Consider the following 18,930-nt stretch of genomic DNA (forward strand, 5'->3'; position numbering starts at 1 on the left):
TATAAAGAATTTAGATTTTATTTTAATGTGAAAAGATTGCTTTGGGCATCCCATCTGCTCTGTTTTTACTCACACATTCAATGATTTTATAAAGAACTGCTGACTTCTAAGGAAGAAAGCAAAATTACTGGAATCTAATTATAAGCCAAGTGACCTGCATTATTAGTTTAATAAAACTGTGGGAGGGTAATAACGCACTAGTTATGGAGAGGATGAGGTTCCCAGTTAATGTGCTTCAGTAATTTTATCTGTCAATGTCCTGCTTTACTGTCTTTGCTCTTCAATTTAGAAACATTGGCCTGAAATCATCAGCTCTTACAGCCTGGCAATGTTTCCACGCAGGAAACTCAATAGTTATGGTTTGAGTTATTTCAAAATACAAACTGAGCAGGAGGTATCCTTCTTTCAAGAATCAAGGACTGTATGCTATTTCTGATGAAGATGCGGACAATATTTGTTTCTAACTTCATAGGGGCCAATCTTAAATCTTTCAGAAATCTGGATACACGCTCAATTTGTGTCCTCACAAATATTTATCCAATATTTGCTCTTAACTCATCCTGAAGCCAAAACCTAATGACATTCAATGAAAAATTTCTGCCCTGGTCCAAGAAATAGCCCTGGCATATCCACAGAGGTGAATTCGGGTGGGGAGGGTGGGGTGTGATAGCTGGGTGGGACAAGAGACAGTACTTTACGTGGAATGTAGTTCTCCTGGAACGAGGTGAGGAGCAGTACAAGAATTAGTTGAGCAAAAGCATGGTCAAAATTATACACAGTAAACTTTGTATTAATCAGCACCTAATAAACAGGCACTCTCAGTAAACCAGCAAAAATTATACACCTGAAACGTTGCAAGATTGCAACCTCCTCAATGTAGTTAGTTGAGGGTGTAATTGAGAAGGCTCTCTGCTGGTACATTTTATTTAAGTTATTATTTCAATAATTTATGGTGCAAATGAGGTATGTGTATACCCCCTGCATTACGGTTCTATTGCTTATTGTGTGTTTTCACATTGATTTTCATCATGGACTTATTGATCATCTGGAATATTTAAATCAACCAATCCACTCTTGTCCCATCAGTGCCAACTCGTAAAACATTTGCTGCATTTTAAGGAATTTTTTTTAAGGCAGGAATGGATGGACAGTTGAAGGGAGAAAAAACTTCAAATGGTAGTGTCAAATTTCTGAATTCTCTGTCACCAACTGAGATACACTTGACAGCGTTACGGCAGTAGGTGTGCAAAGTAAAGTTGCCATTGTCCCACAGGCTGCTGACTCAGTAGGGAGATAGATGGTTGGTGGTGATTTAATCTTAGGGTCACCATGCCTCAGGCAAGGGGTGAGGTTGAGAAGGCAGAATCTATACTGTGACCTCAGTTACTGTGGGAACTGCACATGTACTGTTGGCATCACTCTGCGTCACAAGCCAGCTGTCCAGCCAACTGAGCTAACAGAGCCTTAAAAAGTAACATTGATTTTGTTCCAGGGAACCATTCTTTCATCTGAGACAGACTGCTGGTGTTGCATTTGACCCGAGAGTCACCATGCCTCAGGCAAGGGGAGAGGTTGAGAAGGCAGGACCTTCATGATGGCCTCAGTCAGTAGTGGAATTTAACCCATGCTGTTGGTGCACATTCTGCATCACAAACCAGCTGTCTAATCAACTGAGCTTATCAGCTCTCAAAATGGCAGATAAGACGACATTATATGAGATACATATCAGGAAGAAGTGAAAGGCTCAGCTGATGTGAAGTCCTGTGAAGGAAATTGCATCTGGATGGGTACATGAACAGGAGGCTTTGAGGGATATGGGTTAGAGTGGTGCTGGAAAAGCACAGCAGTTCAGGCAGCATCCAAGGAGCAGGAAAATCGATGTTTCGGGCAAAAGCCCTTCATCAGGAAGACAGGCAGAGTGCCCGCAGGGTGGAGAGATAAATGAGAGGAGGGTGGGGGTGGGGAGAAAGTAGCATAGAGTACAATAGGTGAATGGGAGTGGGTTGGAGGTGATAGGTCGGGGAGGAGGGTGGGGGAAGGTAGCAAAGACTACAATGGGTGAATGGGGGTGGGGATGAAGGTGATAGGTCAGAGAGGAGGGTGGAGTGGATAGGTGGAAAGGAAGATAGGCAGGTAGGGCAAGTCATGGGGACAGTGCTGAGCTGGAAGGCTGGAGCTGGGGGAAGGGGAAAATGAGGAAACTGCAAGTCTACATTGATGTCCTGGGGTGAAGTGTTCCAAGGCAGAAGATGAGGCGTTCTCCCTCCAGGCATTGGATGACGAGAGAGCGGCATGAAGGAGGCCCAGGACTTCCATGTCCTCGGTTGAGTGGGAGGGGGAGTTGAAATGTTGGGCCACAAGGCAGTGTGGTTGATTGATATGGGTGTCCTAGAGATGTTCCCTCAAGCGCTCTGCTAGGAGTCAAATGCTGGCAAATGGGACTAGATTAGGTTAGGATATCTGGTTGGCATGGACGAGTTGGACCGAAGGGTCTGTTTCCATGCTGTACATCTCTATGACTCTATAACATGACAATAACGACAGAAATGTTCATTTTAATGTTGATTTTTTTTTTCTTAAAACTGGGACTGGATTAAGAGTCACCTAATTTGGATCAGTTGGATTTCAGGAATCCATTTGTGAAGTTGAGCCATGAGGTGGCCACATAGTGGCTAGAAGATTGAAGGATGCTGTTTGAGAGTTGAATATGAGATGTGGTTTAAAGTGCAGCTTTAGTGAGGGATGAGTTATTTCAATAACATTGTGAGTTATCAATGAGGTATGCAAGTGGCGATAATACAACAGGATGGAATTTTTGGCAGGAGATGAATAAGACTCTGTTTCCTGATGATCAATTGGAAAGCATATGTTTTACTTACACTTTGATGAAACATAGTGATGGGCAATAATGGCCTAGCCCTGCGTTGCCCACATCCTATGAATGAATAAAAACTACATAAGCAATCTGATAAAAGAAAGATAGTTGTGGAATGGATGGTTCAACAGGGAAGGTAAATAAGAATCCTTAAAAAAAAACATGCTTCAGTACTTATGGAAGAAATTGGCAGGAAAGTCAGCTTTATATTAATGTCAATGAACTTTTAATGAAATTGTGGAAATATGCATCTCAAGTGTGTGATTTATGAGAATGTGATTTTGCCAGCAGCAATGAAAAGCTATCAATCAATCAGAAGTCACCTAAAATAATGAGTTATTGATGCTTATCAAGCATCTGGGAAACCCTTGTCCATAATAAATGTCACCAAGTTTGATAGACCAGCTGTGAGCTAGATACTTGTGTAGAAAATGTTAACAGAATAAGACACAATTTACCAGTGCACTTTCTGAGATGCTTGGGGTAGAATTTATTTTGATTTGTAAATCTCCAACACCACCAGAGCTGGCCTATTTTCTCTTAAACTGGTTTGTTTTCTATATTTCACTATATTGTGTGTGTGTCATGATGCTTTCTCTTGATCATTAACAACATTCCCTATTTGGTTAGCGAACAAAGAAATTTTAACACCATACAGCAATGTGGGAGTAAATAGACAAAAACAAAACTTTCAGATATTTGGGATAATCAAAATTTCCAAGTCTAATTTGTAAAAAAAAGTTTGACTTTTTCATTCAATATAGAAGATCAATTTCAATTATAGGAAACAAGTGACCTCCTAAATAATATTTTGACAAAACTGCCTTTAGTGCAGATGCTAAAATGATTTAAAAAGTTGGAAAGCCTCCTAATGATTTTCTTTGAATTCAGTTCATGAAAATGCTAAAAAAAAATCAAGGCTAACTCATTTGTACGCTTATTGTAGCATTTGTCTTCCAATATTAACACACCTGGCCCTCTTTTACATTTTAATATCCATTTCTTTAATAAACACATTTTGAAAATCTTCACCTTTTGCTTTGAACATTTGAAAAATTCACAGGTGGGTTTTGTTAAGATCTTTCCTCCCTCATTAGCTTAGTCTGCCTTAAATGTGCAGCATTCTATATAAAAAAAAAGCGGAGGTTTAATGCCAAGGATTACAGCTGTCTTGCTCAATGCATTAACAATTCCAGATTGGCACACAGAAAACACAATTCCAGTACTCCAAGTCATGCTGGGATGGTGCTTTTACATCACTATAGAAAATATCAACTATTTATGATCAATAAAGTAGAAGCCTGGCTAGGAATAATAGACTTAATCTGAAACATCTTGCTAAGACTAACTTTGTACTTTAATGGTTATAGAACGATGTGGGGAAAAAAAACATTTTGAAGGCAGTCAATACATACCGGGTTCTCCATTCCTGCCTCTTCTACCTCGCTTTCCTGGAGGACCTATAATGAGACGACAGAATCAAATTTAGTTGTTGCTCAGTAATGTATATGCTCATTGTTAACAGGAAATAAGAAAGAAAGCAATCCTTAAGCATTGTTTCTTATTGTTTTTTTTAAATGACATTGTGGTATTAGCATGGAGGATAAACACATAATACTCTTTAATCTTTGGTGTAATCCACCATAGGTACTGAAATTCCACAGGTTTAATGATCATTGGTACAAAAAAGTCTTTTCAGAAGTACCTGAGGAATTATGATTAAGCATTGCTAATGGATTTAATTGCACATTATCATGGAGTACTGAAAAGAAATCCCTTCTTTAGTATCCACAACTTCCGAATTCAAATTGTTACATCTACTTTACCTCGGTCTGAGATTCTTTTTTTAAAAACAAATACTGATGAAATTCTGATGTCATGGTGAAGAGACTGAGTTTCAGAATGGAGAGGTAACTTTGCTCCATACCTTGCAACACAGAACAGGGCAACTTCCATTACCTACTTTATGAATGCTACTTTGCTCACTGTCTTTGAAAAACACTGGTATATAAATTGATAGTCCTCAAAATAATGGTCCTGGGTGTACTCACAGCATTACCTGAGATAAAGTGATCTATAGCCAATTGACAAAAGAATTATGTTTTGTTCTTCCAAAAAAGGTTGAAATTTAAATAAAATGAGTGAAACAATATCAATACAAAAAAGTTCCCTATGAAAATTCTGGTGCTCAATTTTCTGGCGGAGCATATTGAAAAAAGGTCCATTATTTTACTGTTTATATTGCAAGTTGCATGTACAATAGGAGGTTACAGCAGGATAATAAAAGAAGAAAATTAATAAACTAAAATTACTGGACAGTAAGAAAAGGGAAATTTGCTGAAAAGGGAGCTTAATATTTCTAAAATGTTTTTCTTTGTCAACCAGTATATTAGTTGGCCTGAGGTATAGAGGTGCTGACACAGCTATGAGTTCTGAAATAAATCAGTTGTACGATCTAAATGTGTATTGGGTCTGACTGATTCCATAGTGTGTTTAGGTCTAATGAAAAAGATTTTTGCAGCAAAGACTTGTCATGCATGTTCTGGCTCTTTGAAAGACCTGTTCACCTTAGATCCATGGCTTTATCCTTAACATCCTACAAATTCATCATCTCCAAAAAGGAGAAATCTCAGTTTAAAAAAATCTAAAATATCAGATTGGAGTTGTGCAATAAGAAGCTGAAGAAAGAGCTGGCTGAGAAGAGGTGGAAGGAGAGACTGACCCAGAGCTGTCAAGATGCTTATTAAAATACAAACTAAATATATTTCATGAGAAAGAAAGGGAACTCCCAATAATTTGAGGATGCCACAGTTAGGAACCAATTTTCAGTCAAGTGTAAGAGTCTATTAGATCTAGTAGTAATGTTGGCAAAGCCAAAAATAAATATGGCACAATAAAAGGTTAAAGGCAGGATTTTAAAAAAGGGTAAAGGACAATATGAGAAAAAATAGAAAGGATAGGCAATTTTTTTCAGCAGAATTTCAGTAAAATTACATTTATTCTCCTGAAAGGAAAATATTGATTTTTAATTGCTCAAAATGTTGGTATATTTAATAACTACTTTCTAGTCGAGTCTTTCCTGAAGAGAATGCTATCAATATGGAGGGAAATCAGACAAATTTGATGAAGCATTAGATGAATGATATTATAACAGATAAATGGAAAAAAAGTCGATAATTTAGTTAAGACAAAGGTTGACAAAGTATCAGGATCCAAATAACCAGACTGTAAGATCCTTGGGAAAATTAGGAAAAGAAATGCATGTGTCTAGAAATTATATTTCAGAGATCAGTGATAGAAAATGAGGAACTGGAACGTGACTAATGAAACACATTTCTTTAAATTGGTGGGAACACCATCACCTTCAAGTTTCCCTCCAAGCCACTTATCATCCTGACTTGGAAATATATTGCCATTCCTTCAGAGTGACTGGGTCAAAATCTTGAAATTCCCTCCCTAAGGGCATTGGGCTCTATCTACAGCTTATGGACTGCAGCAGTTCAAGAAGATAGCTCACCACCACCACTTTCTCATGGGAAACTAGGGACAGGAAACAAATACTGCCCAGTCGGAGACACCCACATCCCAAGAATGAATATGTGGGAAAAAAAGAAAGACTGATCTAATCTAGATGATTGCAGAAGTTATCTTGATTTGTGGCAATGAGGATTTGGAGTTTGTTATTCACCATGACATCACATTTTCAGATAAAGAGAGAATAATACCAGCCTGCATGGATTTCAATAAGGAGGACAATATTTGGCAAACTACAGACAATTATTTGTTGATGTAAGAGATATTTCTTTCAGTGCAAAGACGTCTAGGTAGCAATGCAATTTTACTGTCACTGCGTAGTCAGAACATGTAGCTTCTCCATGAAATATGCATGAAGAGCATGCTCATAAAACATTTCTATTACACACAAACTACACTATAGATATCTAAAGGAGTGTTCCCTTAATTGTACCACAGATTACTAAAATTCCATATAAAATGATGATGATTTACATTCTAAGTTTATTGAAGATATGGTTTATAGTAACGGAAGCTTTTTTTAATATTTCATTCTTGGTTTCTGGCTAATTATTTTTTTGGTACTGTCACTAATCACCATTTCCATGGTTTTCCTGAATACTTTCTTTTATCGTGGCTTTCCTTGTCAATGTTGTTCTAAGTGTTAAATACATTTGATTGTTTGAAATTTGGACTGATCACCTTATTCAGCTCTGGAATTCTGATGCATTTTCTTTATTTTTCTTCAGTGGACACTGTTACGTCCTTTCCCCTCCTTTTTAAATATTCTCCTTTACTGAGCTATGATTCGACCAGTTGCTGACTGCCATTTAATCTGGGCCAGGTCAGTTTTGATCTCAATGTAAACTGCTGGGTTTCCACTTATCTTACATTTTCCTTTCCTCTATTCTGTTTTAACAGTGAACTGAGAGCTTGGTACCAACCTGGCAAGCAATATTTTTTATTCTGGATGGGAATAAAATACAGACACTTAACTGGGAAATTCTCGAGAATTAAACCAAGTCGGTGGACATCTGTAAGTGGTAAGGCTGAGGGGTTGTGGCCTATATTCTAGTCCATCTTGGTGTGACTCTTCGTCAGAACTGGTCATACCAGATCCAAAACATTAACTCGGCTTCTCTCTTGCAGATACTGCTGAACCTGCTGACTTTTTCCAACATTCTCAGTGTTTGTTCCAAATTTCCAGCATCCACAATACTTTGCTTTTATTCTGGTCTACCTTGATGTGAACTGAACCTCCCAGTGCAGGCTTTTTACTGTTGTCTGTACTATGATCATATGGGGATAATTTTAACTCGAAAAATACGGCTTTGCAGTTGGCAGACTCTGAACCCCGCTAATTAATAGTTGGTGTATTATTTTATATGGCAGTCATGGTAGAGTTATGGGCTGTTGGGATAGTATTTGTACCATCACATTCATTCACTGCTAGTGTTGAATTCTGGCATTTATATCTCCAAACAAAAAAAAATGGCCATGACATGAATTCTCTTTACCTCTGTGTAATACCTGATGGTGAGAGATAGTACTTTTGAGCACATATCTTCATTATATATTCCAGAATGAAGGATTAAAGTATAACACCATCTGTTGCTCTAGAATCACCCCACTAAAATTAAAAATTTTCTTCTACCACTGAATTAGAGTTAAATGACTTAAATGTTACATGACTATTACTACTTGAACATTGTTGGTCAATGTGGGAAAAGTAACACCTGATATCACTCTTTACCACATGAACACATCTGCTCGCATTTAATTGAGTTCTTCTGGTGTCTGGTGGAAGATTGGTACAAAAATGGGCAGCACTCCAACAGTACAGTTTCCCATTAATTTTCCATCCCCACCCCTGAAAAACTGATGTAATTTGCTTGGAAAATTGTGTCTACTGAACAATGAACCATAGCCAAATTTTCTAAGGGCAGCTCCCAGTCAATATCTGGAACACATTGACTAAATTGAATATTTGGATATTGAGATTTTAGTTCTGCTAGTCATTCAAAATTGCACCGATTAGGTGGGAAGGGACAATTAATAAATACCATATTAATTCTGTCTCCTGGGAAATACTTCCTTTGGCTGATGACAGGTCAACATTGACAGCCATCCTGCAGAAGTGACAGGGAAGGTCTTTTGCGTATGTGTGTGCATGTGCCAGCAAGCAATTTTAATCTAGTTGTAAAACATGTGTTTGACAGTCTTAAATCATACCAAAGAGTAGGAGACAACCTTTGACATCGTTGTTTGATTTAGTGTTGCTGGTAATCAGACAAATTCCTATTGAGAAGGCAAATTAATTCACTTGAAAAAGGTGTGTAATTCGGATGTGTGCCAGATTGACAGCAAGTAAAGAAAGGTCAAAAATTTATGGTCAGAATGTCCATAAAATTCTCTATTTTAAGCTGGGACACAACAATGTTTCAATGATGTTCAAAGCTATGGTGTTCAATGCAAAAAAACAAGCCATTAAGATTTGCTCAACAATTGGGAATGAAGGTCTGTACAGACTTAACACATCAGGTTTAACAGTTAAAGAGCTAAAATTTATGGGCCACATGAGAAGACCAATTCAGAGGCAAGTTAAACTTCAGTATTCATCAACTAGAATTCAAATCATTGAAACCAAATCTCCAGAATCCCTAGATCACTTTGCAGGATGATGCGGAAAAAAGGAACTCTTTGTGATTAGTCAGATGAGGAGCTAGCAACTGGAATTGTCAAGTTACTGATTGCATCCACCCCATGCAAATTGTCCTGAAAGATTTGCTAAACAAACCAAAGCCTATAACATGAAGAGGTATTGAAGGAAGCATGCAAGTATGAACCTTAAAGTCTAACAATATTTGTAAGCCCTAAGTGCAAATTAAATTGTTGACACATTCAATGAAATCAACAGACATCTGGAAAATATAGCATTCTGCATGTACCAAGAAAATGCCTAGCAGAAAGGGCTTTTGGCAGAGGCAGTGTGCTAGAGAAACCAGTGATGCAGCTACAAAGAGCCACACCCAACCCAAACAAACAGCATACTCTATATAAGGAGTATGTTGAAACTACTATAAAGACCATTTGGTATTCATGAAGTGGTTTAAGAAAACCAGAGGATGACTATGTACACAACAATACAAGATGTGAACACATCTGCTATGCTGCCCATCTTGTAGGAAACATCAATGTCACCAAGCCTGAAAAGGTGTTTGCAAAACAAAAACAAACGATTTGTTAATCAAACACTGGTGACATTTGTCATTGGCTAAGATTGATAATAGGACAGGAACCAAAAAAAACTGCTTCAGACTTCTAAGAAACACATAACCACAGATATGGGAATTCATGAACAGACCTACAACCATAAAACCTTGAGTACAGAATGATTCACCCATTCCATGTGTACGTTCAACGGTGCTAGAGTGTATGTACAATCAATCTGCCTGGACAATGTAAATGTTGTTAGACCAGCAATCACAAGCATATCAGTAAACCATACTTTAATGAGGTAAAAACAAGGACTGCAGATGCTGGAAACCAGATTCTAGATTAGAGTGGTGCTGGAAAAGCACAGCAGGTCAGGCAGCATCCGAGGAGCAGGAAGATCGACATTTCGGGCAAAAGCCCTTCATCAGGAATTCCTGATGAAGGGCTTTTGCCTGAAACATCGATTTTCCTGCTCCTCAGATGCTGCCTGAACTGCTGTGCTTTTCCAGCACCACTCTAATCCATACTTTAATGAGTCAAAATCCATGAAATTAGTCAGATATCAGAGACACAACAGAAGCTACAGCAAACGATTCAAGAAACACTGGAAGAACTGAATATGAAAGAAGAACTGCATACTTAATTTTATCCTGAAATAATGGGGCTAAAATCTCAACTCTGCTGTGGAGTGAAAAACGTAACTGTCATCAGTAAAGGCTGACCAATCATCTTAAGAGTAAATCCAAATTTGAGCTTCCCTTCTCAAAGTGTTTATGTGATATCTCTGGCTAGCTCACAAAGATGAACTAAGAGTTGAAAGAAATAAAAAGGAAGTAAGAGGGAGGAACTACAGGCTGTGCAGCTGAAACAGCTACAGAAACATCAGTCTGAGCTAGGCAAAAAAAGACATAAATGGCAAAACCCAGTGCAGTTGCAAAGCGCATATAAAGATTTGCAAATTACTCATGAGACAGATATTTCAGAAATAATTGCAAGGAATGATGCTCCAGAGAAAGAACTCAAGCAGGATGTAGAGGTAACCGGGCATCCAGACGAAATCGCTGAGGAATGAGATCAGCCAATGGATATTCTGGAGCACACCCTGGCTGTTGTTCTTCAGGACAAACAAATTCTGGAACAACAACTGCATTCCTTGAAAGAAAAACTTGAATAGCTCCTGACAATGTCACCATCACAAGATCACACATCAGCAAATTACCTATATATTGTAGATACTCAAAGGCTGACTTGTTATTGTATATATTGAACATTTTATAAAAGAAGGGGATATTACCTGGATGCCTTGCCTTGAAGAGAGTTTACCTTTCAGGTTCTGAGTTCTGTGTATACAACGTTGTATAAATCTACCTGCCAGTAAGTCTGTTGGGGGATGTGCAAACTGCACACATGGAAATCAGTTGTCTGCTATGAAGTTTGCTTTATAACTTAGTATGAGTTTTACTGCTTTAAATAAACTAACCCACATTCAATCTTTGTCAAGCAACTGGTTATCCAACAATTGGAGAAGCAGCCAACTGGGGAGGCTGTCATCAGGGGTCTCACTATCCCCTTCCTGGCTGTTAATGAATGCTAAAAGGGCCTCCCTTTCCAGATTCAAGTCCTAATTCATAAGATAGTGACCCTGTATCAATTTTCCAACGCTTACACTCTTCTCCATATCGCAAATAAGGCATGTTTTCTGGTTCTCCAAGGTGGAAAGAAATTGCCCTCACATCTTTTTGTGGGCAGAATTCAACTCACGCTGTTTATTTTGTACCTGAAAAATGAGGGGAAATGGCTAATAATTCTAATAATTGGAAGGCATCATGACCATTCTATCGATACCCAAAATGTCCCCGATTCCAGATTCATACAGATTCACCAAAGTGCAGCACACCCACGAGAAACCAGCACAGTACTGGAATACTTTGCGAACCGAGCTCTTTTATTGGCTGCAAGATCCTGGTGCAAAACTGAAGTACTAATAGGTTGAGCAGTTCTTAAAATGGGGTACTCAAAAAAGCCAAAATACTGCGGATGATGGAAATCTGAAACAAAAACAGAAAGCTGTAGAAATTCAGTAGATCTGGCAGCCTCTGTGGAAAGAGAAACAGAGTTTCAAATTCAGTATGATGCTTCTATGGAACTTCGATGAAGACTTACACTCAACTTTAACTCTGTTTCTCTTTCCACAGAGACTGCCAGACATGCTGAATTTCTATAGCTCTTTATGTTTTCATTTCTTAAAATGGTGCTCCTGGTACCTCATAAATATTGCCGTTTGTAGCCTTCCCACCCTTCCTTTGCTTTAATTTTCCCATCCCTTGAACCAACCTGTGGGCCAGCCTGCTGTCATATCTGGCGAGAATTTGTTAGGCCCCCAAATTGCAAGCTTCATTAGGATGCCTGTTCCTTTGGTTGAAGCTTGTTATTTTTGTTCTAACAAGGCCAGATGTTAAAACTGGCTCCGAGGCAGTTTAATGGATTATGGATCACAGTCTCCACCACCGGTGCTTTGACAGAGAAAAAGCAAAGTACAATATTTGCCACAGAAAATTACTGAGCACTGTGTCTTAGTTGAATGCTAGCCAAATTCATCTCTACACCCATTTTAAGCAGGTTGATGCAATGTTAATAACATCCAGATGTTTAAAATTGCCTGCCCTTCCCAGGGCAAATTCTGAATGGAAAATCCATGGCCTCTCTCCTGCGTTCCACCCACGAGTTAAATTGCTTGCTATTTGCTGAATTACTGGTTGGTAGGTTAAAGGTGTGGTTCCAGAATACCTTTAGAATGTGTGAAGGACTGCTAAGCATGTATCAGTACATAACCAAAAACGTGACTCCGGAGGAAGGCCGGTGTACTGATCACACTGCAACAGTTAGTTTGACTTCAATCCAATGGAAAGTCAAGCTGAACCAATTTCTAACTGTTCAAAAGGTCGTTGTAAATTTCTGTAATTTTCAATTTGAGAAAGAACCTTTTGAGTGCACGTTAGTCCCAGCCATTATTAAATGAAATGCAAGTATATCTTGAAAGAATATTCAAGGTTTGGATTGTCCCAGGCCACATTCCGAAGCGATGACCACGTTAACACTATTGTCTGAAGCATGAAAACCCCATTGGGGATCAACATGACTGTTATAACAGCCTCAGTTTGCAGAATGGGTGCATCAGAATTGTTTTTGGACGGCATTTCAACTCCAAAAGACGCAGTAAAAATGGGTGATCACAGCAGACTGCTGGTTTGTTCCCTTGCTTACAAATGGGCTTTTTCACAGCCTCTGATTTTTCTTGTTAAAAGCTGTCAGTATAGATGCCACATATCATTCTTTTCTCCAGGAGCTGCTCCTATTCCAATAGGATCAAAATGTCCCATAATTAAACATTTCAAAATGCGAGAGTTACACTTCATCGTCTTTTTACTTTCAAGTTTAAAAGCCGTCATCTGTTGGAATCGTGCAAACATGCTATTCCAATAAGGTAATTACAGGGTGCAGGTGCTTCATGACTGCTGGCTTGTAAAAGAATGTTATTACCTTTGTTAATCACAGGATTTACCTGATAAAGCTGACAGCTAAACATCTCTCCATACAAAGAACGCACTGTTAAGCTGGAGGTAAGGAAGATGTCTTTTCAACACTGCACAAATCCATTTGAATTATATATCTCACATGCCATCCATTCCTTTAGATATAAATTCTCGTGTCAAAAGCCATAGACCACTACAACTAAGCCAACTTGCACTTTTTAAAAATAAATCATTATAAACGTTTCTACTGATCCTCGGAAACCTTCCCAGCAAACGTTGGAAAGTAGCCCTTTCACAGCATTGCAACGGGTGGAGAAACTTGTCACTGCTGATACGAGGAGGATTTCATTTTCATTCATTGTGCTACTAAATTAACTGTATTGGAGGTAGGTTTAGAACAAAAAACATGTATTTGATAGCAAAAAGGATGAACATGACAGCTTTTGAAAATAAAAAGGTCGGTAACTGATTTACCAGAAGTAAGAGTCTTCATGTGGCTGTGTTTCTCTGCAGTCAAGCACTAGCCCCCAAGCAAAATGACACTGGGTTGCAAACTCGTTCGTCTTTTATTGTGAGTTTTGCTAATTCCTGTTGAATTGTTAGACCATATGAAGGAAGACACTAGTTCAGTTGTGTTCAAAAAGAAATGAAGAATCTGGTAATAATCAAACCCTTTGGAGGTCAGATTAGCCAATCCTTGCTGTGGGAATGTCTTTGATGGAACTAGGTGAGGTACGCAACTAAGTTTCAGTGAATCGGAGCTCTCCAAAATTGTCTGGTTTTAAAGGGACCTTTCCCGGAGTTCCACAGACAGGGAAATTGCTCATTGGAATTTTCGATGTGAGCAGAATTAGTAATGGATCACACATCTTAGAAACTACAGGAGAGTTTATAGTATCCCTACAGTATGGAAAGGGGCCATTCGACTCATCAAATCTGCACCAACCTTCCAAAGATCATCCCACCCAAAGGTCCAAAAGGATAAAAGGTTAAAGAAAACACATAAATGGAGCAGTGACTGAATTGTTCATCAGGAGCAGACAGTTGAACATTAAAGCCAATGAAGTAGAGATTATTGGTTCTGTTAATACTGTCAGTTTAACAATCGAGTTCACAATCTTTAGTTTTGCAGATTAGCTGAAATTCAGTAGTTCTGATTCCGATCCACTGTGATAAATTTCAGGATTCAGCATAATGGAGTGTCCTTTTATTGTTTTGTTTCCTTTTGTCTGATTTGCAGCACTTGGAGTGAGAGTGTGCCTTCCCTTACTTGCAACACAGGGGTGACCGGGGATAGTACTTTGGCTGTGATCTTCATCCCACAATAATGCCCAAACCCAAGGCATGAGAGAGCATTCTGTTCCACTAGCCCACTCCAGTGGAGTTGATTACTAAAACAAATACTCCTTCACATTGTAGCCGGTCAAGTAGTGTTAACAGCCAATACTTTCTTCACTTCTTCAAATGTGGTTGACCCTCTACAGACCACTCACAAAGCGATTCCAGTTATGTGTTGGCTAAGTCAGGGATGAACTTTGGAATAGTACACACCAATTCCTATGAAAGTTCTCAGTTCATTGTTCTCTGGCCATTTTGCTTTCAAAATCCTCTTAGCCATGTCCTGCATTGGGTGGATACTTCCACCAGCTATTCGGTGACTCAGGCATGAAGCAGCTGACAACACAAACCTATTTAAACTTGATGCCTGACTCTTTAAGTTGACCTAGGACTTGATTCAACTTGACATTGTGCTTTGACCAACTTGGCAAGAAACAACACACTTCTTTCATCCTATTAGTACCTGATCTGGGATATTTTGGAAAACTGCAGGAACAGTACACAATCCAAACAGTAAGCCTTTGTACTGACATAACCTTGTGTATATGAATGCAAGCAATTCCTTGCTCTTATCAGTTAGTTCGAATTGTAAATATACATTTGACAAATCTGTCTTATTGAACATCTTTTCATCAGCTAAATTAGAAAAATATTCATTAACAAGTGGGGAAGTATCATTTTCAACCAATTTATTTATTGTTTGTTATCTCCACAAATCCGAACAGATCTGATTACTTTTTGAACGACCACAATGGGTGCAGCCCATTCACTGTTCACCTTCTCAATTGCTCCTGCCTTTTGGCTTTAGCTAGTTCTCTTATTGCTTTTAATGCGGCACAAGGTACTAACCCAGCCTTGAAAATTGAAGGCTGTATGTTGTCCTTTATCCTGACTTCAGCTGTGAGATGTCTAATTTTACCATTTGATCTTCCCTGTCAAAGATCACTTCGCTGCTCATTTAGCATTCTTTACTTGACAGATGTATGCTTAATAATACTAACTACAAGTCATTTGACCCTGTTTAATTGTATCTTTCAGCCAGTTTCTTCCCAATAGAGGAATTTTGTTCCTTCTTTCAGTGCCAATAGCAAGTAATACGATGCATAACCAAATCCACATGAACACAAACTTGATCAAACATTAAAATACTAGAAAAACTGTTTGATTTTTACTGAATTAATGTAAGGGAATGCGACTTAGGGACATCTTTACTCTCCAGAAATAACAGACACTGCTATAGCTCTATCTATGCTGAAAGTCTGTTGTAAGTCTCAACGTTTGATTGTTGGCAGTGGAATGAAATCTGAAATCTTACTCCTCTCATCCTCCATGATCTGTTCTTCTTGCACGCTGAGTAAAACTTTTAAAGTTCCTGCTCAGCAACATCAACTTCTGCTTCCATACATGTTATGTTTGCATTTGTGGATTTCCGTACTGCTGAACTAGCTTTCGACCTTCCACAACCTTGACCTGGAGCCTGATTGCCACTTGGAGCATTGCTGTTTTTCTGCTCCTGCATGCTGTCTGGGCCTGACCCCGTTTCCCACTGCCATAGTACTTTGACCTAAAAAGGAAAGCATTTAGATAGATGGTTGTTACCATGGTTGCAGTAACATCCGAATTTCTGACTGAGCCGGTGAACTTGCTTACAATCTGCAAACACCTCTTTCTACCAACTCCATCACTGTGGCCTCAATGAGACCTTCTCCCTCTAGCTTATATTGTAAGATTTGGACTGGATTTAGTTTTTTTTAAGCTTCCTCTACATGTCTTCAAGATAGCATCACTGTGAGTTAACAAACAAACCAAATAAAGTGCTAAGGTTTCTGAGGATGCCCCAGGCCCCTCCCAAATATAGCTCCTACCTTCAGCACTAACGTTATTCTTCAGTAATATGACTCCAATACTGCTGCATTTGTTTGTTACTTTGTCTTCCGGACAATTTATATTTCAGACTGCTTTTGGTCTTTACAATTTTACTTCTTCATAGCCAAGTTTCTATCCAATGCATTTAGTTGGATGAGAAAGGACTTCATTACAATGAAGGGTTTCAATGCACACAGTATAACCAAATGGAGTTAATGTAAACACTAATTTCTTCATTTTATATTAGGAACATTCAGGACTTTGTTAAGAAATAATCCGATTGTTCTGATGCACAAATCTTTAAACTTGTCAGTCAGCTTCCTGCTTTGTTGCACGTGCCTGTGTGCGTGTTGGAAAATGCACACGTACAAATCTGGGCATAATACACACACCAGATGTCAGTAAAGCGTTGGCACCTGCAATGAACAGGTTAAATAACTAAAACCAGTTGTTTCAGTGTTGTTTCCATTTCCTTTTGCCCTGAACTTCCCTTTTTTACATAGTTACCATCGTAATTCTATTTCCTCATGCCCTTAGGGCTGAACCAGTTGATCTCAAACATCCTTCCTCTCCACCACCTGTACACTGACACAAATACCCTATGGCACTGCTTGCATACATTTTTTCAGATCTGACTGTTTCCTCAGCTCACTCTGGGGTAAATGTAATTCACACCACTATGCTGTAATCCCAAACCTTCTTTAACTTGGAAGACAAGAATTGGGTTGAGCAATCTTAATGTTTTTGTTTTCATTGCCACCCACTGGTGTTTACCTTGAGTCTGTGCCAGTGAAACAATTATTATGTTAAATATTTAGTTTGGCTGGACCACCAGTCTATTGGTTGGATCCTGCAAAATGTAACAACAATTTGTTTAATATTTAAGCAGATGCCAGTATTGGTAAATATTGCACAGGAGCCCAAATACGTTATCAAGTAATTCTAGCCATTACAATTATGCTTCAAAAAGCAAGAGTTGGTAGTGCACCTGAGAGCCTTCTTTGTTGAGACAATGGGAAATAGATCCCTGCAGACATTCAAACCTGTCAAAACGCACAGGATAGGAGGAGGGCTGACTCAAAGCAGGAGTTTGGAGGTAATTGTCCTCTACCAGCTGGGAACTTTGTAATGCCACTCCAAAAGGGGATTTTGGAAGAATTGGGGCAGGATTTAATCCAGGTGATGGGGGAGGAGTGAGGAGATCTCACCTGCTGACTGGAGAGCTGGCATCACCTCCTCCATGCAGGGCTCATCATCTTCGTGTAAGTCAGACACTTTGGTGGCCAGCCTTCCCTGCAATCACAGAGCACAGGACAGAAATCCCTCCTCATCAACCCCTACTCTGAGAGATGCTGGCTCTTCACTGCCATCATAGCACCTGGTGGACTGATGGCAGCTGCCTGCAATATTCCCAAAGACCCCAGAATCAGAGAGAGACCCACAGACCGGTGAGCTTCTGGGGAGTGGATGAATGGCTGCAACGGGTAAGGGCCTGGGCAACTCTTAACCAGTGTATAACTCTCCTCTTTGCTCTTCCTAACGTCAGGCCTGTCAATCAGACACTAAGTGCCTTCCAATGAGGACCCCATCTCCTTGTACATTGAGAATCAGCAAGAGATCTTCATGGACTCCTTGTATGGCTACTGCCCAACCCATTGTTGATGGAATTCTTCTAATAGTGGTTTGTTGCCCTTAAGTGGATATTTATTGCTCCGCTTAAGGGTCTCAGTCGGTATTGGTGTGGGATGGTGTCATTACATTTGACTGTTGAGAAATAAACATCTTTTCCTTTCTTGTTTAAACTTGATTGACTTGTGGGCAATGTGGAGAATTGCAGCATTGAAAGGGTTAAAACCCTTCTCCTTTTAAAATGTTCCTGTCCCAGTAAATCGCGAGGTGAAGGAGAAAGGGGAAACCATCCTACTATTGCTCCACTGTCCAGACAAACTGACTCAGCCTTGGCAAGATGTTAGCTAATGAGTGCGATTTGTGTTGAAGCATCTCTTCCCAACATTTAGTTTGAGGAAATTTCCACTCGCCCAGTGTTAGCTGTTCAATAAGTAACTTGACAAATCAGGGGAACAGGCAGGGTCAGAGAATGGTGGCGAATCAGAGCTGGCAGCCATCAATCAAGGTATCGTGACTGACATTGTATCCAAGCCAGCTCACTCTCTTACAGGCCAAGGCCTAAACTACTGATGTAGTGTCACAGTGGCTCAGAAGTTAGCATTGCTGCCTCACAGATTAGCACTGCTGCCTCACAGTGCCAAGGAACCTGTGTTTGATTCCAACCTTGGCTGACTGTCTATTTCTTATTTGGGAATGGCACGGTGGCTCAGTGGTTAGCACTGCTGCCTCACAGCACCACGGACCGGAGTTCGATTCTAGCCTTGGGTGACTGTGTGGAGTTTGCACATTCTCCCTGTGTCTGCGTGGCTTTCCTCTGGCTGCTCCATATTTTCTCTCACAGACTAAAGATGTGCAGGTTAGGTGAATTGGCCACGCTAAACTACCCATAGTGCTCAGGGATGTGTAAGTTAGGTGCATTAGTGCATTCAGTAAATGTAGAGTAATAGGGGAATGGGTCTG

General features: G+C 39.4%; 1 protein-coding gene across 1 annotated transcript in view; it reads right to left on the reverse strand.

Annotated features, from left to right (window-relative positions):
* The window catches only part of LOC140459870 (collagen alpha-1(XXV) chain-like), a 376,096-nt gene that overhangs the window by 18,452 nt on the left and 338,714 nt on the right, over positions 1-18,930 (reverse strand). Inside the window, exon 3 of the mRNA XM_072554386.1 lies at positions 4,291-4,335. Within this exon, the coding sequence (XP_072410487.1) occupies positions 4,291-4,335 (45 nt within the window). The remainder of the gene's footprint in view (positions 1-4,290; positions 4,336-18,930) is intronic.

This window comes from Chiloscyllium punctatum, chromosome 1 (genome assembly GCF_047496795.1).
Source record: "Chiloscyllium punctatum isolate Juve2018m chromosome 1, sChiPun1.3, whole genome shotgun sequence".
In the NCBI taxonomy this organism is placed as follows: Eukaryota; Metazoa; Chordata; class Chondrichthyes; order Orectolobiformes; family Hemiscylliidae; genus Chiloscyllium; species Chiloscyllium punctatum.